Source organism: Eptesicus fuscus, chromosome 9 (assembly GCF_027574615.1).
Source record: "Eptesicus fuscus isolate TK198812 chromosome 9, DD_ASM_mEF_20220401, whole genome shotgun sequence".
Lineage (NCBI taxonomy): Eukaryota > Metazoa > Chordata > Mammalia > Chiroptera > Vespertilionidae > Eptesicus > Eptesicus fuscus.
Genome location: NC_072481.1, coordinates 11,526,925 through 11,551,782, shown reverse-complemented (window position 1 = coordinate 11,551,782; position 24,858 = coordinate 11,526,925). Strand labels below are relative to the sequence as shown.

Here is a 24,858-nt window from a genome sequence, read left to right as displayed (position 1 = left end):
GGAGATTGAGAGAGAGAGAGAAAGAAGAGAGAGAGAGAGAGAGAGAGAGAGAGAGAGAGAGAGATCATTGTAAAGACGAGCAGGTGCTCCAGGAAGGTCCCAAAACGCTGGGAAGGAGAAGGCCTGGCCACCACTGTTGCAGGAACCGCCCTGGTCACTGACCAGTTCACTCCAGGGGTGGAGAGAATTTAACAACCGGAGAGAATCTTCTTGGTGCACTTGGAGCAGGCGCAGATTTCACTGCTTAAAAGGAGATGCTGTGAAGACGAGAGTCCCAGGAATCATCGCTGCACGAGGCTCACGTGGCACTTGGAACCACCTGCCCGGGAGGCCCTGGCACCTGAGCATGCTCCTTGCTCAGAGACCCAGGACCCCGGCTGGGTGGCTGTGGCCTCAGACCCACCGCTCCCCGTCTTCCTGTGAGATGCCCAGCACCGACTTGTGAGGGATCCTGCACTCCTGCAGAGACTTGGTGAGGTCGGAGAAACGCCGCCTGGGCACCTCCATCGTTTCAATGCTGCAGTGCCGGTAGGTGGCCTTGTTCTTGTGCTCGGCCACGGCCACAATGGTCTGCAGGTCATCCGTTGGCCGGAAATGGCGAACGAACCTTCGGCCTGACGGTGATCTGACGGCAAGCAGCAGCCTCGGCTCTTGATCGGATGGCTCCTCCAGGTCTCCAGCCCTGGAGGAGCTCTGCCTCCTGGTTTGGATGGCGAGCTTCCTCTCCAGGAAACGGGCTGCGGCTCTGGAATCTTCTTGGCTGGTCTTCATGGTGCAGGCCTCCTCTTGGTAAAGAGCCTGGATGCTGCTCAGCTGCAGGGAGCCGGCCCTTTGAGCTACTGTTTCCACGTCCCCCGCCCCCAGGGCCTTCCTGTTGATGGAAGGAAGGACCGGGTACTTATTGAGGGAGGAGGAAGCGCCCATGGGCACCTGCTGCAGCAGCTCGGGGACCTCATGGGGAGCGCCCTGGTTTGGGGACCTGGGCGCACAGGCTCCTGGCTTCTGGCTGCTTGGCGACTCGCAGGGAATGGCTGGAGGCGGGGAAGATGGTGTGCGGTGAGAGCACACCCCTGCGTCCTGGGGTTTGTGTAGCCTCGGCCGCGTGCGGCCCTTGGCGGACTTGGGCCTTATGACGTGCATGTTCACCGAGTCTGGCTGCCAAAGGAAGCCGTCGGCTGCTGTGCTGACGACAGTGCTGCATTCAGGGAGGGCTCTGTTCACAGGGGCTTCTGTGGCCATTGCTTCTCAAGACCCCTAAGGAAGCAGGAGAAAAGAGAGGAGGCCATGGATTAAAGGCCCTGGCACTTCTGGATCCACTCACTCCCCAGGTGCCAGAATAAGCCAACTGGCCACAAAGGAGAGGGGCACCAGCTGCAATTCATTCATTCACTCACTCATTCATTCATTCATTCTAGGTATTGGACTGTATCAGTGAACCAAAATCCTTGCAACTTACATTATTGTAGTGAGAAAAGACAAGTGTTAAGCTTATACGTAAACAGCTATTTTCAAAGAGTAATAACTGCAATGAAGAAGATAAAGTATTTCATCGGAGAGTGACCAGGGCGGGGACTAATTCTGATTCTTAATGGGGGGTGGGGGGCGGACTTTAAGCTGAGACACCATGATGAGAAGGCACAGGCCATGTTACAACCTAGACCAGGGGTGGGCTACCTTTTTCCATCAATACTTCCGGCTTTGGGAACCACGGGGTCTCTGTCCCAGCTCCTCAGCCCTGTCATTGTAGCATAGAATCAGCCACACACGAGTATGCGAAGCAGCGGTACCAGGAGCTGCTTGTGCTCTAAAGAGCGAATGTAGGCTGTTAAGTCCCCGCCCAGGAGAGCCAGGCTCAGCTTCACGCAAGAGCTGAGGGGCAGACCAGTGAACTTCCCCTGCGCGCCGTTAGAGGGCGTCCCGGCACAGGGGACAGCAGTTAGCGCTGGTCCAGTATTCACTGGACGAGACACCCTCTGTGACCCCCACTTCCCTTTTCCCTCAGTCCTTTTCCTCTTGACCAATCTGCCCGTTGCTTTTCCTTCCTACCGTCTTGTCTTGTCATTCAGCCTTGCTGAGGTGGCTCTGCACAGATCGCCCAGTGCAGTGTCCCTCCACCCCCCCAACCCTTGTCAGCAGGGGCGGAGGGAGAGGAGGGGGCGGCCCCATTGCTGACCCGCCCGTGGGCCAGAACTTACAGGGGCGTCCTCGGGATCTAGTCTAGGGCCCAGCAAACCTCTTCTGTAAATGGGCAGATAGTAGACATTTTCAGACTGTCTGTCACAAGTACCCAACTCCGCCCTTTTGGCGTGAAAACTGGCACAGACGGTATGCAAATGAACGGGTGTGGCTGTATTTAAATAAACCTTCCTGTGCAGACACAGAAATTTGAATTTCAGATAGCTCTCATGTGACACAGAATAGTATTCTTCTTTTGATTTTTTTCCCCCCAACCACTTAAAAGTCTAAAAACTCTTCTTGGATCACGAGCCACACAAAAACGTGGTTGTGTGGGCAGGATTTGGCCCGCCGGCCGTCATGACCAAACACTGCCCTAGACCAATTGCGAAGGGGACGCTGGGCCCATGCTAATCCTACAGACAGGTGAGCCAGAAAGGCGGAGCCACTTCCCTGGGGTCACAGCCAGCGAGCGGCCGCGCCTGAAACAGAACCCAGGTCTGTGGCACGGGTCCTGTTTTGAGGCCCAGCACGGACCACATTCTGTCTCTTGCTGTTAACGCTCCTGTCTCCCCAGCTACCTCGCAAACACTTAGAGGGCCCCGTATTTGTCTCTGACCCCTGGGGTGCTCAGGAGTGCCTGCGAAAGCTCACAGGAGCAGGGTGCCCACGCACGGTGGGAGGCGAGAGCATTTCCCTGTGCTGGCCCGCAACCGCCAAATTAGGTTTTCCCTTCTTTCCTGGCCATCTTGGTGGCCCTTTCACTAGCACGGTTACAGCCACCTCCTCCTGCTGGTCCCCGGTCACATCTTCCCAGGACACTGCTAGGTCTTGGGCTCCTGCCTCCCTCCCAATCCTGGCCACCACTGTGCCTGCTGTTCTCTCCGCCCACAGGCTGACCAGCCCTCTACAGACCGGGCAACTTCCCGGTGCCTCGTGGCCCCTAAGCAGCAGCAGGTTTGGGTGCACAGGACACGGGCCCTGGACTCCTAAGACCAGGGTTCTATTTCAGGCTCTGTCTCGAGCTGGCGATGTGACCACAGGCAGTGGCTCCATCGTGCGAGTATGTCACTTTCCTCATCGATGGGATGAACTATATGACCCCGAAGGCATTATTTAAATACCTCTGGATCAGCCTCTTTATCTGAAACATGAAGCTAGTAGCATGAAATAACGTAGGTAAGGCCGTGACCACCGGGCTTGGTGCAAAGTGAAGATTTAATTAAGTGATTAAGGGATTTCTTTGCTTTTGGTTTCTTGTTGGTTTCGTGCTTTTATTATTTTAGGTCCAAATGCCTTGCCTGTTGCTTCAGAGCTCTTCCCCGGGGTGTAGTCATCTCGAACCAGCTGGGTGAATCGGGGGACTCGTGCCTGCCCCGCCCACTGCGCAGAAATGCCAGAAGGTGGATTTCAGCGGGCTACCACCTACTGAAATGGCCTCAACAATATGAGATCAATGCTTTCTAATAAATCCCTCCTAACTCCATGCTCTAATCTTAAACACCTCAATTTCACTTACTCCAAGCTGCCTTCATCACGAAACCCTGAGCAACCGAGTACATTCTGTGGGCGTTGCCACTGTTGCCTGGTTTTAGGGAGTCTCCTCTTCCTCTCCATTAAAACCACAACCGGACAAAACATGCTATCCCTGGATTTTCCTGAAGTCCTACTCAGTGCAAAGTCTTGAGCAAAGCTACTCTCTCTCTCTCTCTCTCTCTCTCTCTACTTAACAGCCTCTGTCTTTTCTCCATTCTGCTCACAGACCCAGTCTTCAAAACACCACCATTTTCCACTTCTCACTCATCCTTCACACCCAATCTGGCGGCTGGGAGTTCAGAAGCCTTCTCCTTGGCATCAAAACAGCCTGCCCGTCTCCATAATTTAATCTATTTTCTGATCAACTGTGAAGAATGTGTTGGGGTTTTTTTTCCCCCCTTTTAGTTTAGTTCTAACGTCTTTCACTTGTAATTAAGCAATTCTGCACTTTAACTCAGGGCAGCGCGAGGAGGTCATAATTGTCCAACTGTTCTGCCAAAGATAAGCTCAACAGGCACATCACTCCCCCTCTCTGCCCACCCTCCCCCTTGCGGAATGGCTATTAATTTGCCACAGCTTCCACGGAGTTATCACAGGCTTGGCTTCCAGCTCCCACACATGCCTGGGGAAGGTTTTACTGTCAGGGAGCTTGGTAACTTAGAAACCTCTTCCTTAACAACTTGGACGAGCAGAGTCATGCCTCCTCCCGGGCGCTCTGCTGGATTATTTTTAACAGTAAAGCTGGAGTCTGTGCATGCACTTTCTATACCTCTTGGCACGATATAATTATCCATGTTCAGGGGGCGTCATAGTCAAGACACGCTGGTCATAAGCTACCATGACTGCGAGCCATCTCAGAGCACAACCTCAGTTGTGACTAATGCCTCTAAGCCCACTCATGGTTATTTAGAGACTAACACCTCCTTCAGGTAAAACCATTCCATCGAACCTGCTTTCGTAACCCACTGCCTCCTCCCAAGTGCAGGGACCATCTGCTACGTGGCGGGAACACCAACTCTCCCCGGCATCGAGAACATGGAGAGGGGAGGTGGGGCAAGCAGGTGTGTGGGGACCGGGGCCAACTTCATGCCTTTATGTTCACACCTTGGGTCCAGAACCGCTGCCTGCCCCGCTCAGTCCAGAAAGGCGTGCGCGGCACCCGTCATTATCCCTGCTCGGCTCATTTCACCACCTCTAGGCCGGGCAGACACAACCACAAAGTGACTTGACAAGATTAGGCGTAGGCATCCATCAAGCTGCCGGCTGGATCGGCAAGTGGCCTGTTTCCTTACACACACCGTCTGGCCCAGAGGCCTGCTAGGAGTCAGGAAACACACACAGTCAGTGAGCGGCTTCCAAGGAGCTGCCAAAAGGGCAGGTGCGCATTCCTTAAGATTAATCGCCAGGTCAACCAGAAAGAAGGAAACCGCGACAGGAGAAGCTGTCGCCACATTCCTGCTTTCCCAGGGCCCGCCTCCCACCCGCCACAGGGTCAGACCACCCTCTGGCACGCACAGCCCAAATCTAAATCCACGGTAAGTGCAATAAAACATGACCACCCACATGCCGTCTGCTGGGATGTACTAAGGGTGCGTACATGTGAATCGGTCTTTTAAAAATATTTATCAGTTAATACTATCCCCCTGCCAATTCCCACCCCTCCTCGCGATGCTTTCAGGATGAAACCGCTCAGAAGAACCAGCAGGAGATGGCAGTTGGCCTGAGCGGGAGCAAGCTTTGGGACCATTCCCAGTTCTCACCAGGGCTCATGACTGGAATACACGGTCCTGTGCAGCGTGCCACGTGTAAAGGGGGCGTGGAGAGATTGGACCACAAGCCACCCAGTGATCAAAGGTTTGGAAAAGGAATTGGGAGTGACTCCCAGGGGAATGGGTAGGTGGAGGGGGACAGCTCCATTGTCCCCAAGAACTGGCAGCTCCACAGGGAAACCAGCCTCAGCAGCTGGAAGAGGGGTCGGGGAGGGGCCAGAAAGAACTTGCAGAAAGTGAGAGCTGACTTGGGTGAAAGAGCACTGGTCTGGGGGAGGCTCAGAGCTGGTTCCGGTCTCTCCATGTGACGGGATGTCCTTTTGTCCCTCTGGATCTGTGTCCTGTCTGTCCTGCCCAACCAGGAGGGCATGGCCCAACGGTTCCCTAGGCCCCTCGGCTGCCGCAGAGCCCCGGAGTTGTCCTATTCCAGCAACGGTGAGCTCTGGCCGGGCTGGCTTTGGCACTGGCACTGGGGAGTAGCCACCACTCGCAGGGCCCCTGTCCTATCTCCCAGGGTTCGCCTAGTCCGGCTTGGGGCGGCCCGCCTGGGCGACGTGTGGGGGGTTGGGTCTGGCCTCCCCGGTCCCTTTCAAGCCGCAGGGGGCTGTGCGCTGACTCTCTGGGCCAGCGGAGGCCATGCTCACCTCGCCTCTCCGCTCCATCCGCGCAGTCCCGGGCTCTGTCCCGCTGGTAAACAGCCCCGGTCTCCCGGGCAACCGAGCTGGTGGGGGGGCCACGTGCTTCCGGTCTGGCCCCGGAATAGGCCAGGCCCTGATGAGGGGGTGAAGTGGGTGGGGGCCAGGTGCAGGGCGGAGGCGGGGTAGGCGGACCTGGCAGACCGCACCTGCCTCCCGGCCTGGTTCCCATCTCCGCGGAGAGCGCCTGGCTCTGCCCTGGGCTGGCGGTGCGGAGCAGCCCGCCGCCTTAGCCCCGGTTTGTGACCTTGGGTCAGGCCTGACCCTGCCAGTGTCCCCAGGTTTTAGAAGAGGCTGCTGCACTCACTGATTTCTGGTGACCCTAGAATCTGAGTGGCTGCTCTCAAGGCATCTGTTTGAGTTGGGGAGCACTTGTCTGCCTTAGCTGTCCTCGGTGCAACTCTTTCACTACCAGATCCCCGACCTCCTCATTTCCACATCCCATCTGGGACCTTGTTTTCAACGACATTGACACTTGCTTTGACCTTCCTGATCATGACCTCTTACACTTCCAGCAACTCCTACTGCGTTTGTCTTTCCACATCATCAAGTCTCCCGCCCACTGCCCTCTCTGCTTTCTTCCTGCTTAACAACCTGCTCCTTCCCTGGCCCATCCCCTCAGCCAATTTTCTTGCAAGAATCCTCTAGGCCCTGCCTGCTGTCTCTCCATTCCTCCCACTCGCGGAAACCTCAGTCAGCCCACTGACACCTGGGTACTGAAGAGATCTTGACCAGCCACCTTACATTGAATAATGGAATGATCTCCAACCCCGACTAAAGCCTCAACCCACGCAGAAATCATTCCACTTTCCCCAGCTCAGTGCTGTCTCCTTTCTGCTCCCTGGCTATTTCAAACCTGTTCTCTCTCCCGAAAGCTCCCACCTCTCTCCTTCCCTCCTCCCACTCAGAAGGCAAACTTACTTCTCTCTTCAGAGAGACAATAGAAGCCATCAGATGGAACTGTTCTCAGCTTTCTGCCATCAGCCCTACCAACTTGTCTACTTTTGTCTCCCTGCTTTCCCCTCTCCCTCCTGTTTCAATGCAGGGGATCCATCCTCTGAGTCTGTCCAAAACTGACTGCTCCTCCAGGACTTCCCAGAAGCCTGTTCTCTGTCACAGGCCACACGAATGCACACCCTCACCACAATGCAGGACTTGGCTTCTGCTGTCCCCTCTGCTTAGAAGATTCTTCTCCAAGCTCCCCAACCCCCTCCTTCCTTTCCTTTACCTAACGCTCACGTACCCTTCAGAACTCAGTGGGTGAAGTCGTCTTTCTTCCACGATGAAATGAAGATGGCTTCAGAAGGAGTCCTAACGGGGCTGTGGTCTGCCAGGCACTGTTCTAGACTCTTGGAATATGCAGGTGAATAACTTAGTGACTATCATATTCAAAGGTAATGTTAGTAGATATTCAAGAACCATATCAGAGGAGAGAATTGGGATTCATTACCCAGCATGGTGGCAAAGTATTTGCTATATGAGCATGACTCCAACCCTCCTCGAGATGTTTACATTGGGCTGAGAAGACCCCCAGAGAGTGACAAATCAGATGATTTTCAATACAGTTGGAGCCAAGTGTGGAAGGGCAGGCACAGGCTGGACATGGTTACGAGCTAAGCGCTTGGCACCGACAGAAGGTCTTTGGGGCTGCAAAGGAGGTAATCATTTCAGCAGGGGTGTTTCTGTCCATCTCAGGAAGTGCCTCAAGTGGGAGGTGAGGGCCTAGGCTGGGGCTGGGCAGACTTCCTGCTATGGTCACCTCATCACCCATCCTGGACACTCAGGGAGGGGTCTGAGGCCCCAAGAAGGTGCAGGAGGTGGCAGTTTTAGGAGCTGATAAAGGTTTGCCACTCGGGGCTGGTGGCTTCTTTCCTGTATATGATTCTGTCAGAAATAGCTAAGCAATGCGCTTCAGCCCGGCAACACCCACCCAGGAAAGATTAAAGTGAATTCTTCATCAGCTATTTTAATATCACCTAAGAATTATGCAATCTTTTGGAGAATCAAATTGGCTTCTCGCCCCCTTTGAGTGTGTGTGTGTGTGTGTGTGTGTGTGTGCATGCGTGCCCACGCGGGCAGGCAGTGAAATGGTGCTTGTGCCTAGGCCTGTTTAATATTTGCAGTGTCTTTTGCTTCCTGGTGTCATGTAATGCACAGCATGACATGAGAGGGAGGCTGGAGGGAAGGAAAGGCAGCTGGCCAGGTGACTGCTGTGCCTGCCGGCTCTTTAAGGAGAGAGCTGCCTCTGCTGCCCCTCTCTCCCAGCTTTCTTTAAAGAAGGTGTCCGCAAAGGACGGACCCTGTAGTGCACACCTGCCAAATGGGTTCTCAGTCACGTGGCCAGAGGTCACCGCCATGCCGGCTCCGTGTGGACTCTCTCACCTTCCCAGCCATGGTTCCCGCAACGCCCCAGCTCTCTCCCTGAGCTCCAGCCAACTGGTTTCCCAAAGGGAAACCCGGGCCCTCGGGTTTTTCACCTCTAGGGTCTTTGCTCATGCCTACCCCACCCTGCTCCCTTCCTTGAAGTTAATCCAAATTTGCTGATCCCTTCGAGGCTCATCTTAAAAGTCACCTCTTTCATGCAGGCTTTTCTGGAACACCTTCTCTCTCTTCAAACCTCATGGGCCTTTTCAGGTCCCTTTTGGTCCAGTAGAACATGCCCAACCAAGATGGCACCGTGCACCCTCACCATTAGATTAGCTCCTCTCATCTTCATGCCCGGCACTTCATCTGTATCCACCGATGGGACCATCACAGGCGTTGCAGGCATGGACTCTGTGGTCAAGTTTGAATCTTGGCTGCACCACTTGCTAGCTGAGAACCTGGGGTGACTGGTTTAACTTCCATGGGCCTCCGTTTGCACATCTGTAGAATGGAGATGCTAAGAATAGGGTTGCCGTGTAGAGATGATAAAAATAGGTGCTTGGCAAATGAGAATTCAGTTAATAATGATGGTGATGCCAACCCCACGGCTGGCTTTCCCCTTGAGAGATCTAGCAAGCCGCCAGTTGGTATCCCCCCAAGGATATCTGGCTGCTTGCAGTCTAAATGACCTCCCCCCGGGCTGGGCTGAGGCAGGAGCTTATGTGCTTTTCACCTTTGCAGTCCCTGGCCAAATGAAACCTTTTCTGGGTGACACAAAGTCCGTAATTGTGCTCCAGGAACAACAGTGTTGATGTGGCTAGAGCCATCTGCCCCTATACTCAATGTCCCCAGGCTCCCAGGCTTTATCAGTTACCGTTTTAAGCATTTCTTCCTCTCCTTTGCCTCCCTGCTAAGAGGAGCCACTCGACCTACATCCCCATTTAACTTCCGTGTCTGAGCAAAGAGAGGCTGGTGATGCATTGCTAGAACAGTGTCTGAGAGGAGACCATTGTAGCAGCTGCTTGGATGCTTGGTCATTGGTTGTGTTCTCAGTGTTTTGGATAGGTATGGCCCGTTGCTCGGTGACCCACAGGTAAACAGGAGAACTGCCAAGGGGGAGGGGTGCCACCTTTGGAATCAGACACACCTGGGTTAAGTTCTGGCTCCATCAGTTTGCAGGGCAAAGCACCTAACCTCTGCCCGGCTCTATTTCCTTATCAATAAACTGGGGTTGATTTTCTGTGCCCCCTCGGGACTATTCCAAGTGGATTCAATCAGATAATCCAATGGTGCGCAGCCTTATGCTGGTCCTCAGTAGGTTGTGGTTTTGTTTTTATTTCTGTAACTTGGAGCATGATTGTACTCTGATCATCCATTCATTCATTCCCCAAATATTTATTTACTGCCCATCTCTCTGTGCCTAGTTTCCTTATCTGCAGAATGAGGAAAATAATAGTACTTACCTAGCTGGGGGTTGTGAGGACGTAATGAGTAGATATGTGTGAAGTGCTCAGAAACTGTACAAGGTGTAAAACGAGCGTGATGCAAATGTTACCCACCCTTACCATTATTGCTGGTTTGTCCTTGGCACTGTGCTACTTAGATTCTAGGGATAAAGAGATGAACAAATTGGAATGCGCCTTGACTTGCAGATCTTTCAGGCTCCTTCCTCCTCATCTTCTCCATGGGGAAAAAGCCAACCCACGTTTTATCACTGTCTATGTAAGATGAATTGATGGGTCTGAGAGGGTAGCTCTTAAGCACCTGCCAACTTGCTGGCTGTTGCCCTAGAGGCTGGCATAGGAGGCCATGCATGCTCCCTACTACGCTTTCGCCCTTCATCAAGTCTGTAGGCCTCCTGGTTTTGTTTCAGCACAATCAAAAACTCCAACAATGATTTGTCAGATGGAGAGAACCATGTCTGTCCTGCCTAAGTCACTGCTGTGAAGGTCAGTGTCTGTGAAAATGCTGTGTGACCTTCAAAATGCTACACAAACAAGAGGTCTAGTCAGGGGTCTGGTGAGGTGCAAAAAGCACTGGGTGGCGTCAGTGACCAGAGGTTAAGCCCTGCCACTTGGTAGCTATGTGGATCTTTTCAGGTCACTTCTCGCTGTGCCCTGGTTTCTCAACTGTCAGATGGGTGGGGTTGTAGAGGAGTATATAGGAGCAGAATGCAAATTTAAGGTAATTCCAGGCCCCCTCAAATGCCACCTCCTTGTGGAGGTGAATTCACTTTTCCTACCTCTGAGCTCAAAGGCATTTATTGTACAATCCATAGAGCATTGCTCATCGCTCTACCCAGGCTTAGATTGGCCTCCCTGGACACAGATGCTGGGACGGAGAAGTGCATTGCTGGGGGACAACCAGGAGACACACCAGCCGGGAAGTGAGCAAGGCAAGACTGGGGAGAGAGAGGAAGAAGCTGATCCAACAGAGGGAGAAGCTGACTCACAGAGGGAGAAGCTGACCCACAGAGGGAGAAGCTGACCATAGAGGGAGAAGCTGACCCACAGAGGGCAGTTGCTGAGGCCTCAGCTTGTCTTCTGGGGAGCTCTGGAGCTGTCCTGAAGGAGGCAAGGGACGGCCCTTTAAATCATCACCTGAGCTAGGCATTGGCGAGGGGTTACTTCTGCCCCCTCACCAGGAGGGGTCATAACCTTGAACCAGACAGTTCCCTACAGCAGAGGCATTTCTCAGGGAGTGGGAGTGTCAGGGGCAGGTCCCAGCCCTGAAAAGATTGGGCTAAGCATTCCAGAAACAATGGAGAACCAAACACAGAATTTCTCCCCATATCGGGCTTTTGGTCTGTATTTACCCACTTGGTCTCTCCAACCAGCTCAGCAGCCTTGCTTGGGCCAGAATCCTATGCCACTAGAAAAGCACATAGTTGGTGCTTAATAAGAGTCTGTGCTGTTTCCTTGCCATCACCTGCTCATTTGAAAATGTCAGCCCCTTCCTCATGGACTAAACCATCACACAATTATTTGTTAAGACTCAAAAGAGAAGAAGGAAGCCAGTCCGTAGAGCTGGAACGTCCTGCAGAGTATTTGCGATGAAAGCCGTTTGGGACCAGGCCTGGCCAAGGCCTGCAGCGCCCACCAGAATTTTGCCGAAGAGGGCAAGAATAGCAGACTCTGATTCCCTCCCCGGCTCCGCAGCAGGACCCTCGTTTAGGAGTTTTCCTGGCAAACCTCACCACGAAGTGTAAGTGTAGGTCTGCACCTGCCAAGTCCTCTAGGCCCGTGGTCGGCAAACTGCGGCTCGCCAGCCACATGCGGCTCTTTGGTCCCCTTGAGTGTGGCTCTTCCACAAAATACCACGGCCTGGGCGAGTCTATGTTGAAGAAGTGGCGTTAGAAGAAGTTTAAGTTTAAAAAATTTGGCTCTCAAAAGAAATTGCAATCATTGTACTGTTGATATTTGGCTCTGCTGACTAAGGAGTTTGCCGACCACTGCTCTAGGCTCACCCGAGCCATTGTTCATACTCCTGGTGCTGACGTTATCAGACTTAGCTTGATTTATGATGGGCGCACAGAGACCACTTGTACTTAAAGAGAGCTGTTGACTGATCAGGGGGCTCCCTGTGACGAGGTGGGACACTGAGCCCCCATTCTCTCTGCTGTCCTGTGGGAAGGTTGCCGAGTGTGGGCACCATCACCACTGCTAACAGCAATAGGAAGGGCGTGTCTACCTGTCGCTGCATTTGATAATACAAAGCAGGTTTACTGCATTATTTCAGTTGGTCCCCATGAGTCTGTGCAGTCAGGGGCCTTGGGAGAGCAAGGACGTTGTTCAAACTCTTGGGGCCTCCGTTTCTCCATCTCTAAAAGGATGGTGAAGCTGCTCAAGGTTTTCTGAGGATTAAATAATGGAACACCCAGGGAGCCTTCAAAGAAAACAGCACCGGCATTTAGTAATTTCTTCATAAATGTTGGAGAGGATCCATAGGCATTTTTGGTCTCACTTTAAGGAGAGGAAACCTAGGGGCTAAGTTTATGAATAAGATACCTGGGCATCAAGAAAGGTAAACGTGTGTGTGTGTGTGTGTGTGTGTGTGTGTGTGTGTGTGTGTGTGTCTGGGGGTGGGGGGTTATCTACCTTGCAAACAGGGCTAGACTTTCCCAAGCTGGATCTCCGTCATGGACCACATACATGCCTTTAAACTTGGGAATGGAAGAAATTCCGACTCCTCAAGAGAAAAAGAAAAAGAAAAAACAAGGTGAAGGGATAGTGTTGCCAAAGAAAGACATGTTTAAAAAAACCACAAAACTTGCGCTTTTTAAACAACTGGAGCCTTCTTTATCTTTATATTGACTAGCGTCTCACGACCAGAAAGAGTGTCATGTTTAGAGATGGTTAGGTTTAAAGAGCTCTCTCTGCTCTGGGCTCTCCTCTGAGGCCTTCCAACGTCGGCCCTGCAGATGGGGTTTGGCCCCCACACGGACTCCCCTCATTTGGTCATTTCCTCCCCGAACAGGCGCTCACCTAGCCGCCCCCTGGCGACCGGAGGAAGCTGTGATCGCGGCGCCTCGGACCCCCTGGTCCCCTCGGGAATGAAGGTCCTCGGGGTGCTCGTGGTCTTCACATCCTGCTGTGAGTAGGGAGCAGCGGGCGAGTTCCGGGGCGCTGGCCCCCCGCCTGTGTGTCTGTGTCTGTGGGGCGGTCCCTCCTGAGGTGAAACTCTTCGACTCTTGGATTAGTTGTATAAAGATTTGTCTAAATCTGTTTTCCTATCTGTTTCAGCGGTGGAGCAATAATTTTTGGGTCCCTAAGTCAAAAAATGTCAAAATGGGGTTCTCATTTTTCTCTTAATGGTGGACTTTACAGTTTTCAAGATCATGGTGTGGGGGGCCCATGTGCCGGCAGTGCCACTTCCGCACCCCGTGGTGTGCCCAGAAGGTTCTGGCCTCTCTGTGGGGGCCGTTTGGACAGCAGTGACCACCCCCAGGCTTTGGCCCCTCTTGGTGCGTTGTGACAAGATATCCAAGATCTCAGTATGAGATGGGAAGGCTCCTGGGAAAATTTCCCCAAACCCTCTCACTCTGTTTTTCTTCTTCAAGTTTATGCTTTATTTTTATGGCAAAATTAAGATATGCATGTAATTAAAAAGTAAAATAAGTGAGTGGAGAGTAACAAAATAAAGACCCCTCTCGTGCCTCCCAGATCCCAAGCCTTTTCCTACACCCAGATCAACCATTTGTAAGAGTTAGGTGTCTATCCTCCAGGACTTTGCACACACACATTTAACACATTTTAACAGAAAAATTAGGCCTGTGCATCATAAAAGAGAATAATACAGCATAAAAGTGAAAGTGCATCCTGGAATATATAAAATAAAATGTTGCCTGTTTTTCTCTCCACTTACTTCCTCAATCCCATTGCCTAGAGGTATTGCTACTAAAAGTCGTATGTTTTTGCCCGGCTGGTGTGGTTCAGTGGTTGAGCATTGACCTATGAACCGGGGGTGGGGAGGAGGGGGGTGGGGGGACGTGTCACAGTTTGATTCCCGGTCGGGGCACATGCCCGGGTTGCGGGCTTGATCCCCAGTGGGGGGCGTGCAGGAGACAGCTGATCAATTATTCTCTCTCATCATTGATGTTTCTATCTCACTAACCCTCTCCCTTCCTCTCTGAAATCAATAATAATAAAATAAAAAATTTTTAAAGTAGTATGTTTTCAAGACATCATATAGTTTTTATCCCCTGTCAGTGGCTATGTGGGTAGTTTCCTTATTATTATTATTATTATTATTATTATTGATAAGAGAGAAACATCGATGTGAGAGAGAAACATCCATCACCTGCTTCCCACATCCGCCCTGACCAGGGATTGAACCGCAGCCTGGGTATGTGTGCTCTGACCGGGAATCAAACCCGCCACCGTTTGGTGTACAGGATGACGCTCCACCCAAGTGAGCCACGCTAGGCAGGGCAGATATCACAGAAAATGCGGCAGCAAACACACACATATGTATTTCCCTTGACTTTTGTAAGCATTTTTTAGAAGTAAAAATTGCTGGGTCCATATGTATTTGCCATTTAAAAAAATGAATGAGGTTATCTTTTCTGCTTAAGTCTTTTGCTTCTTCTGTGAGACTGTAAATGCTCTATGATATGTGTAGGGATTGGCATTTCTGGCCTTGAACTTGCCCCGTTAATGTTGACCATCAGGCCTGAGGACGTTTCTGCGGTGGGTGGAAGGAGGGGGTTACTTTGGGGGAAGACTGTAGTTGTCAATGTTGTTCTCAACATCACGGAAACTGGGTTCTCACCCTGGACAAGCAAGAAACCAGCCGTGCGCTGCGGTAGATCTGATCCTGTCTCCTTCCCCATTAAAGGGGCCGATGGTCCCAGCGTGCCGATGCGCCAGGCGCAGGGGCTCCTGATTCCCCGAATGCCAGGCTCTCGTGGCATTGTTTCCTCTTCCTGATTTTCTCCTTGGCAGTGGTAGCCCCCACCCACAGCAGCTTCTGGCAGTTTCAGAGGATGGTCAAGCACATCACAGGGCGGAGTGCCTTCTTCTCCTACTATGGATACGGCTGCTACTGTGGGCTCGGGGGCAAGGGGACCCCCGTGGACGACACTGACAGGTGAGTGCAGACGCGCCAAGGCCCCCCGGCATTTCATTTGCTTTGAAATCTATGTTTGAAGGAGGGCGTGTATCAGGGCTCCCGCATTGCAAGTAACAGAAACCAGTTCAGGTGAGGGTGAGAAAAAAGCGGAATGGGAATTGGAGGGAGAACTAACTCAAGGTACGGAAGATCAGGGCCAACCTCCTGCACGTGTGGCCCGTGCAGCATTCCCAAGGACCTGCACCATCTGGAAATCCCTGTGTTTTCATTTGGCACCAGGCCTTGCAAATTACGGAGTCAGTCCTGCTCAGAGTTCTAGAAACATTTTCAATTCTCACGGCAAACGTGGTCTTCTCTCAGCTCCCCAGTTTTTAGGATTATGGGCGCAGCAAGACTGACCCACTGTCTCCCAATCCTAATTCCGTATTCCAGGAGAGAGAATCCGAGGACCAGTTTGGAAAAGTCAGGATCTGGACAAGAATTTGCCTGTTTTCAAGTCTGGGCCCTTTGAAGTTCTGTGCCCTCCTTGTCCAAGTTCAAAGGCAGATGAGAAATAAGACTATTAGCCAAAGATGACCGGTGGCTGAGAGCCTGCTTGTGGGCAGGGACGGGGAGAGGGGAAGACTGCAGTACTTCCTTTTCCGTGTCTTAGATCCGTCCCGGTCTCTGCATCCCTGCCCCTTCTACACTGGTTGAAGAAGTGAGCTGCCCCCCAGCTTTTTCCTCCCCTCAAATGTCCTCCCTTTCTGCTCCCCTCAAATCCCTGACCTGACACTCTGAGCACCATGAAAGCAAGCACTAAAGCATTATGTGTTTTTGCTGACAACTGCCTCCTCAGAGACTACCACAGTGCTTGGCATAGAGTAGGTGCTCATAAAAAATCTTTACATGAATGAATGAGTACACAGAACTACAGTTGCGTTTGGAGCTGCCATTTTCCAGCTGTGTCCTTTTGGGAAATTCACCTCCGAATCTCATTTCCTCCTGCTGTGAAATGGGGACAGTGAGGGCAAATTTGAGCTAGGTACCGGACAGGGCTCGCTAATGGTTAGCGGTTACTTATATTATTTTTAATATTATCATTCGTTTACCTCTTTATCTTCAGCGCCTTCCTGTCCCGGGGGGAGGAGGCAGGTGAGTCCTTTGCACCAAGGGCCTCCAGCTGACACACACCCCCAGGGCCAACCCACGGTAAAGCCCCTCCCCCTCTGGTCTGGCCCCCAGGTGCTGCCTGGCCCACGACTGCTGCTACGAGAAGCTGAAGCAGCTGGGCTGCCAGCCCTTGCTGAGCAGCTACCAGTTCCACATCGTCAACAGCACTGTGGTCTGTGAGTAGCCTCTCTGTGGGGAATATCTTTGAACCTGAGCCTTCCCTTAATGTCCGCCTCCTCGTGGGCCCAGAGAACATTTAGGGAGCGAGTGCTTTGAGATGCAAGTGGCAAGTCCGAGAACCAGAGCTTCCTGGGAGTCCTTGCTGGGTTCCTCCTGGTTGCTCCCGCCCTCGGCTACACCCAGCGCCCTCTGGGAGCGCGGAGCCAGTGCCTGTGGTACGCGCTCAACACGCAGTTGTTGACTTGAGCTTACGTTGGCTTTTGCAACTTCCTCCTTACGTCTGTCGTGAGTTAACGAAGCAGCTCAGCTGTCTTTCAGTGGAACAGATATTGGGGAAGGGGTATGGCATGCCAAGCCCTGTGATGGGTGCCATGGGCGACGCACAAGTAAATAGGAGGGTCGCAGGAAGGGAACTCACATGTCGTCGAGGCCATTCAAGGAGGAGGGCAAGTTCTGAGTGTCTAGCACGTGGAGAGGGCGGGATGTTCTGGGGCTGCTGGGGCATGGCTGTGTGTAGGGCAAGTTCAGTCTAAAGAGCAGCATCCTGGGAAGCCCTGGGCCATAGCCTCCTCGTGAATGCCACTCCCTGTGTGACCTCCCCTGCGCGTGTGCGACACGCCTCCTCCTTGGCCTGTGGAGTAGCAGGACCCCTTTCCTTCCCTTGCGTGTTTCTTCACAGCTGTGAGTGTGTCTTCAAGTTCGTGTCTCCTCCTGAGGTCAGGGAACCCCTATCTCTCTTGCCCTCATCTCCCCACTTATAGGGCGTGTTCAGTACCCCCACCCAGAGTTCCGGCTCAGGACACACCAAGATGGACTGAGACTGTGCAGTCTCCCCAGTCCCGGTGGTGAGACATGAAGCGCAGTGGGCTGGGAGCTCAGACCCCTGCCTCGGGAGGGCCAGCTTCAGTTCCATCTGCTTCTGGGCCTCCACAGCACCTGACCAGGCACATGGTCCATGGGGAGAGAACCCCCTTTTTTCCATGTGAGTTTAAGGAGACTTGTTGTGTAGGAGCTGTCTGGCCATGACCACCCTCAGGCCTAAAGCAAAGTGTCCCTTCTGTGAGACCCCAAGGTCATGTCCAAGGAGATGGGAAGGGATTGGGCCTCATGCAAGGGCAGGGGAGGGGGAGCGGGAGAAGGTTGCCCCCAAAGTATTGTCTGTTGTGGCCTCTGATGCCCTCTGGAGGCCAGACCAAGTTTCTGACCACCTCCTCCCACCCCTCTAGGCCCCACCTAGGGATGTGGGGCAGGGTTGGGGAGAAGCCTGGCAGCTGGTTGGTGAGGGAGGGGCACACCACAAAGATGCCCCCCAGCTCTTTTCTCAGCCTGCTCGCTGCCGTGCTGTCTATCTTCTCACTGGTTTCTCCTCGCCTCTTTTCATCTTGATCTTACCATCTGTCATGTCAAGTGTTATCTCAAATGGCTGGAAAGGCATCGGTTTTAGAGGAAATGTACTCAAGGAGCCCTCTCCTCTGATGTCCCGATAAAGAGGGAAAATGGAACGTCAGTAGCTACAAAGGACCCCCCCGCCCCCCTCCCCCCATCCCATCAGTCCCAGGCCTAGACCACGCCTCTTCCCTGGGCTGCTGTGGGCTGGCTGTGCCCACGAGGGCTGACCTGGGCACTCCACACCTGGGGAAGCTCCCTTAGTAACCCTCTTCGCCTCCTGTGTGGGGATCCGAGCCACAGCCCAGAACCCCAGGAGGCAGAGGAGATAGAGGAGAGTGACTGGGAACGGAGGCTGGAGCCCCAGGGGGTGGCATGCCGAACTGTCCTCTGCTTGGCACATGCTGAGTGGTGACAGAAGATGCAGGCAGGGGCTGGGAGCTGGACAGTTGTTCCTGAAACTCGATCAGGGCTCCCAGAGGACAGAGCCCTGCTCAGAGAATTCACATGCAGGGACACTTCCCTGTCACCACCAGGATGTCAGCATCCCCCTCCTCAGCTGACCAGCCAGTGAGTACCAGGCTGACCCCCTCTCGTCCTTATCCCACCTTGCCAAGGCCCTGATTCCTGGGACAGGGCCGAGACCTGGGTCATCTGTGTTCTAATCCAGGGTCTGTTGCTATAGGTGCTGAGACTTTAAGGGAGACCCATGGACCTTCATTCACTTGCCCTGTGATGACTGAGTGCCCAGCCCTGTGCCAGGGACCAGGGGCACTGAGCAAGGCCGCCTCGGGCCCTGCTCTCTTGGTATTCTCTGGGGCTGAAGGCGCCCTCAGGGACCATCCAGACCAACCCTTAATCGTAGTGACAGGGAGGCTGAGGCCCAGAGAGGAGAAAGGCTTGATCCGAGCCACAGGCAGGGTTACAATACCTGTGTCCTGGGTTTTCCCAGGCTCTGGAACACACTGCCTGGCCTGGGTTTTCTGGCCTCCGTCTCCTCATCCATAAACTAGGAATAATAACAACAGCGTCTGTGACAGCACCTGGAACCCCCATGACAAACCTTTGAGGTGGGCATTATTCTCCCCATTATCCAGGAGGACCCTGAGGCTCAGAGAGGTTAAGTGAGATGGCCAAGGTCACACAGCCAGGGAAAGAAAAGTTGGGCTTTGGACCCAGGTCCTCTGACCCCAGAGCTGGTGCTCCTGCCTCACACTGCCCTCCCCAGTGGCAGGGGGCTGTCGGGAGACCGAGGGTGATGGGTGCACTTGATGGGAGACCACACAAATGCCTCTTGCTGTCTGCAGCACACGCATCAGGATGCCCAGCCCTGGCCCAGGGGGCAAAGAAAGGCCGATGCCCCAGATCTTTCTGTTGTAGCTCTGGGTGCCCGGCTGAGAGGCCCAGGGAGAGCAATGCTTGGGAGCTAGGCAGAGCTGGGTCCGAATCCCAGCTTCACCCCGTCTGGCTGGATAATTGCAAAACCACCTGGGCCTTAGGCTCCTCATCTGTACAATGGAGCCGATAATATGCACTTCATGAGGTCCCTGTAAGGAGAGACTGAAGTAACCCAACTAAAGGCTCTGGCCCACAGCAGGTGCCCTTCCTTTTAGAAGTTGCTTTTTTCATCTCCATTTTTTCCCCCCTTTACTTTGTGGGATTTTCTCTATTACCATGGAGAGGCTTCTTTGAAGCATCTCCTTGAGCTAAAGCCATGGACCCTCTATAGAATAAAAGCACCCCCCCCCCAACCCCAGTTACACTGCAGTTCAAAGAGCTGCCCTCCAAGGGTTAATCGCTCCCCAGCCTCCAGTTCTGAAATCCTGCCCCCAAGCCCAGTCCCAGGTTGCCTAGCAACCAGTGGCTGCTCTGGGATGCAGTCGGAGAGCAGGGGAGGGAAAGGAGAAAAACAACTTGCTCTGTCCATGTCTCTAAATGTCACTAGGAGATCAGTGCAGAGATAGGCCTGTAACCAGAGCCCTGGGGCTGATTTGCCCTGCGGTTATCCCTCCTTTGAGTGGGCTTACATAAGTACTTGGCATTTGCAGGGGACTTGAAGATCAGCCCTGGTGACAGCCCCTTCACCCACACATGCATGCATATGTTGTGCAAGGAGGACCCTGGCCGTGGGAGGCCAGAGACCAGAGACCAGTTGCAGCCAAGGGGACTTCTCCCTCTGCCAAAGGGGGAACGGTGAACTTGGCAGCCATTGGGATGTGTTGTTTGCAAAGGTCTTCCTCCTTTACTACTGAGTTAATTCCTCACCACCCTTCCACTCCCCGACACATCACCATTTCTCTCCTAGCAATTGTCTCCCCCTGAAATTCTCTTGTTTACTTTTGCGTCAACTTTCCCCCCAATAGCATGTGAGTTCCTGGAGAGCAGGGAACAACCGTGTCTTGTTTGGGGACACTCATTCTCAGAGTCCACAGAGAAGGATGCCCCGGAGCTGTGCACTGTGGGGTCTGCTCACTCAGACCTGTACCCCCAGATCCTAGACAAAGGCCAGACACATGGTAGAAAATCAATCCCTGCCCTAGCTGGTTTGGCTCAGTGGATAGAGCATCAGCCTGCAGACTGAAGGGTCCCAGGTTCAATTCCGGTCAAGGGCACATGCCCAGGTTGCGGGCTTGATCCCCATTGGGGGACGTGCAGGAGGCAGCTAATCAATGATTCTCTCTCATCATTGATGTTTCTATCTCTCTTTCCCTCTCCCTTCCTCTCTGAAATCAATAAAGATATATTTAAAGAAAAGAAAAGGAAAGGAAAGGAAAGAAAAGAAAAGAAAAGAAAAGAAAAGAAAAGAAAAGAAAAGAAAAGAAAAGAAAGTCAATCCCTGCTTGTTCAATGAGTGAGTGAATGAAAAGGCCTTTGTCTATGCAGGTATCCTTAGCTCCATGTGAAAGCTGAGGAACAGGCTTGGAGAGAAGCACCGAGTCCTCAGAGCATGCGGGCAGCAGATTAGGACCGAGAACCTGGCTTCCTGGTCCCTGGGATGGGCTCCTTTTGCTGCCCCACAGGTCGCATAAGTCCAGCCAGTGAGGCAGCAGCAGGAGTGATGGCATGTTGACGCATGCTCAGGGCGGAAGGCCTGCAATGATAAGATATTCTCCCTGCCTGGAAAGAGCTTGCCTTTAAGGAGGGAGACAGATCATAAAATAATCCGAAGTAAAGGTACATTCAGGCAGTGACAAGTGCTACGAAGCATCTAAAACAAGGCAACAAGGTAAAGAATGACGAAGGCAGGGGGAGAAAGGATGGCTACTTTAGGTGGCTGAGGAGGACTTCTCTAAGGACGTGGCATTTGGCCAGGTTGGGGGGAGCAGAGGAGACAGGAAGGAGGGGAGGGGAGGCGTGGGGGACAGGGCAAGGAGCTCACCTTCCACTTCAGTTGCAGGGGAAGCTGCTGGATCCTTTGAGGCAGGGAGTGACCTGCACTCGTTTTGCTTTAGAAAGATCACTGTGGCCACTGCAGAGAAGTTGGGGAGCCAGGGGAGAAAAGGGGGAACTGTTCGTGGACTGTTGCAGTAGCACTAGAGAGTCGCCACAGCTTGGATCAGGGTGACGGCGTGGAGGCGAAGAGACGTGTCAGGTTCTGGGTGTGTTGTGGAGGTAAATTGACAGGACCTGCGGATGGGTTGGACGTGGGGCGGGAAGGAAAGAGGCTGAACCGAGGTTCTCGTCCTGAGCAGCCGTGGAGAACGGTGTCACCTTCTGGGCTTGTGCAGGTTTGGGAAGAGCGGACTCCGGAGACACAGCAAGCGCTTGTCATGCGCCATGCGGGGTTCGAGATGCATGTCAGACACCAAGAGGGACGTCGAGTGGACACGAGTGTATTGGAGTCTAGAGCTTGAGGGAGCCCTCTGGGCTGGGCTGAGAGCAAGAGAGTCGTCGGTGCTCAGATGGTACTTAAAGCCCTGAGACTGAACAGGAGCGCCCAGGGAGAGGACTCAGAGACCGGGCAGAGGCCTGGCAGGCGGCCTGGTGAGCCCCGGGCAGGAATGTGGATCTTCTTGCTCTGTCTCATTTGTGAAAGCGCATTTCACGGAATGAGAGACTATCCTGAGCTGTCAGTTCCATGTTTCCCTTAAGAGAGTAAAACTGGGTGGGGTTATCTAGAAAGAGAAATCTGTGCCTTACCACCCCCCTTCTCTCTCTCTCTCTCTCTCTCTCTCTCTCTCTCTCTCTCTCACACACACACACACACACACACACACACACACAGAGCACTATAGCTCTGACTAATAAACAGAAGAACAGAAGATCTCCATCTAGTGGTGAATTCAGCCAAAGGGCAGACACTTGATCCCAAAGGCCCATGGAGGCTTCGTTCATTTAGTCAACGACTGTTTTATTGAGCACCTACTCTGCGCCAGCATTTATTCTGAATGCCGGGGACCCTGTGGTGGACAGGACAGACAACGTCCCAGCCTCACAGAGCTCACACTCTGTTGAGGAGAGGCAGACACAAGCAAGTAAATAAATAAGAGAAGTACCAGGTATGAAAATACAGCCAATGAAATAAGCAGGATGTGAGGGAGAGTGGCTGGAGAGAGCCTCAGGTCGGGTGGTCACGGAGAGCTCTCTGACGAGGGCAAATTTGACCAAGACCCAAAGGATGGGGATGGATCTAGCCACTTGAAGATCCCGGAGAGAACTGTTTTAGACAAAGAGGACAGAGAGTGGCAAGGCCCTGGGACCAGACAGAGCAAGACATGTGCCATAGAGAGACCGGTGAGCCTGGAGAAGAGGGACAGTGCAGATCGAGGGACAGTGAGGATGAAGGGGTTGGCGAGGGCCGGATCAGGGCAAGCCTGCTTTGGAGTCCGTGGCAAATTTGGAATGTCTTCCCCCAGTAGTGGGAACCCACAGCAGGGCTTTAAGCAGGAGAGTGACCCTAATCCAGGCTCCATTTGAAGAAGGTTCCTGCTTGTTTCCTTCCACTGGGAGGGAAAGAGCTGGTGATGACAGGGATTGGGGTGGTGGCTGAGAAGACGGAGAGGAGCAGGCAGCGCGTGACATTTTAAACACGGGGACATCGATGGAACTTGCTGGTGGACTAGATGTGAAAAGTCAGAGGAGGGGAGGGACCAACGTTGACTGCTAGCTTTCCGGCTCGAGTAGGAGGTGATGCCATTTACTGAGCCCGGAGTGTGGGAGAAGGCGGACTTGGTGGGTGGAGGGAGCGCTTACAGTGTGAATTCACTTTGGGCATCTTAAATTGTTGATGCCTGAGAGGTTCACGCGAGATGTCAAGCAAGGGGTTGGAAATATGAGATGAGTTTTGAGGAAATGGGTCCATTACCTTGGCCCAGGTGCACCAACTCAGGGCGCCCCTCCATGCAGCCCCCACTCCCCCACGTCTCTTGTTTCCTTCTAGACCGCTCCTTACGCCAGTACTTGTGACATGTCCAGGTGTGATCCGGCCTTGGGTCCGAAGGAAAAGGACTCCAAGTGACTTCCCTTTTCTGTTTTCAACCCCTGACCCCTTACAGCAAGCTCTCTATTTTCCAAACCTTAGACCCAAACCCCGGGCATGAGCTGGGAGCTCCCAGTGACCCCCTGTCTCTCCACAGGTGAGTGTGCCCCGGGTCCTGGTGGCGGCTGCCTCTGTGGGCTGAGGGCCTGCGAGTGTGACAAGCGATCTGCGTACTGCTTCAAAGAGAACCTGCCCACCTACGAGAGAAACTTCAAGCAGTTCTTCCTGAGCCGGCCCCGCTGTGGCAGGCGTAAACTCCAGTGCTAGGGGGGCCACGGGAAACCTTGTCCGTCAGCATCTGCTCTAGGATCGCTTCCGGGAAGCCCTCTCCCATCATCCCAACAGGCTCACCCGCCAGCATCCAGCTGGGGGGTACTCCTTTGTCATTCAGCACCAGAGGGCTGGAGAACAAAGACAAAATCCTGGCATTCAATGGAGGGAGACAGACCATAGTGTATACACAGATCAGTGACACATTCCCATGGCAGGAGGGGGTGGGAGGCAATGAAACAAGATGACAGTGTAGAGAGACGTCCCCAATACCCACCCTGGGAAGTTCCCAGGAGGGAAGAGGCCCCAGGATCTTCCCTAAAGTCTCCCTCCCGCCCCCCCTCCCCCCACCCCAGATCAGGATGCAGGGTGGACTTGGGGAATGGGCCCATAGTCCACATCTAGCTGTGAGCAGAGCAAGGTCTCGGCACACACGCCACGGACCCTTGAGGCACACTCGGAGCTTGTCTCTCATTGGCTCGTGTTCTGCCTTCCGAAAAGGCTCCGGGGAGAGAAAATTGATGCCATTGTCACGTCTCAGGAGACAGAGCATGAGAGCATCAACAAGCGGCACCAGTGTTCTCGCCTCTCTGTACCCTCACCTCTCACCATGTGACACTCTGCTTTTCCCAGCACGAAGTAGAGTGTTTTCCCCAGCCCTTGAATCTGAACTCTGAACTGGGCTGGTGACTTTCATTGGTCGGTAGGATGTAGTGGGACTGATGGTCTGCCAGTTCCCCAGTCTAGGCATTAGGTCTAGTGCATTAGACTCTCTCAGGATCCCTGCCTTCACCATGAGGAAAAGCCTGGCTGGCCTGCCAGAGGCTGGGAGCCCACCTGGACCAGAGTCATCAGCCCCGTCGTCTCCACTGAGTCCTCAGACACTGAGAATGCTTGGTGAAGATCAGCAAAGCCAACCCATAGCTGACCACAGACACACTCGGGAATCTAGCCAAGACCAAACAGCCACCCGGCTGAGCCCAGGCCGAATTGCCAACTCGCAGAATCGTGAGCTAAATAAAGGCTGCTGTTTTAAGTCACTCGGTTTTGGTGGGGCTTTCTATGCAGCATAGCTTACTGCGTAAACAGTCTTCATTCACTGAGACTCCTGGGTTCCCAGCACTGTGCTGTGCCTGGAGCCCTAGAAACATTGGGGCATGGTCCCTGCCCCTTACCTGGTAGGTTGGAAGGAGAAAGGCCTTGCTCATGGAATGATGGGGAACACAGAGAGGGACGTGATCACTCGGTCACCCAACAAACATTTATTGAGCTCCTGCTCTGG

The 24,858-nt window shown here is 53.3% G+C and overlaps 2 protein-coding genes across 4 annotated transcripts; one reads left to right on the top strand and one right to left on the bottom strand.

Annotated features, from left to right (window-relative positions):
- Nucleotides 1–31: 31 nt before the first annotated feature.
- Nucleotides 32–6,168, bottom strand: UBXN10 (UBX domain protein 10). Its single transcript, XM_028155440.2, has 2 exons — nucleotides 6,125–6,168; nucleotides 32–1,254 (listed from the first exon to the last, which is right to left on the bottom strand). The coding sequence occupies exon 2, from the start codon at nucleotides 1,237–1,239 to the stop codon at nucleotides 394–396; it is 846 nt and encodes a 281-aa protein (XP_028011241.2). The 5' UTR covers nucleotides 1,240–1,254; nucleotides 6,125–6,168; the 3' UTR covers nucleotides 32–393.
- Nucleotides 5,825–24,616, top strand: PLA2G2C (phospholipase A2 group IIC). 3 transcript variants are annotated; one of them, XM_028155442.2, is made up of 5 exons: nucleotides 5,825–5,915; nucleotides 13,016–13,131; nucleotides 14,983–15,127; nucleotides 16,334–16,437; nucleotides 23,404–24,616. In XM_028155442.2, exons 2-5 carry the CDS (start codon nucleotides 13,092–13,094, stop codon nucleotides 23,571–23,573), a joined length of 459 nt encoding a protein of 152 aa, XP_028011243.1. In that variant the 5' UTR covers nucleotides 5,825–5,915; nucleotides 13,016–13,091; the 3' UTR covers nucleotides 23,574–24,616. The 3 variants fall into 3 exon arrangements, with proteins under 3 accessions (XP_028011243.1, XP_054576807.1, XP_054576808.1); XM_054720832.1 differs by lacking the exon at nucleotides 5,825–5,915 and adding an exon at nucleotides 7,430–7,538; XM_054720833.1 differs by lacking the exon at nucleotides 5,825–5,915 and adding an exon at nucleotides 7,761–7,833.
- The last annotated feature ends 242 nt before the right edge of the window (nucleotides 24,617–24,858 follow it).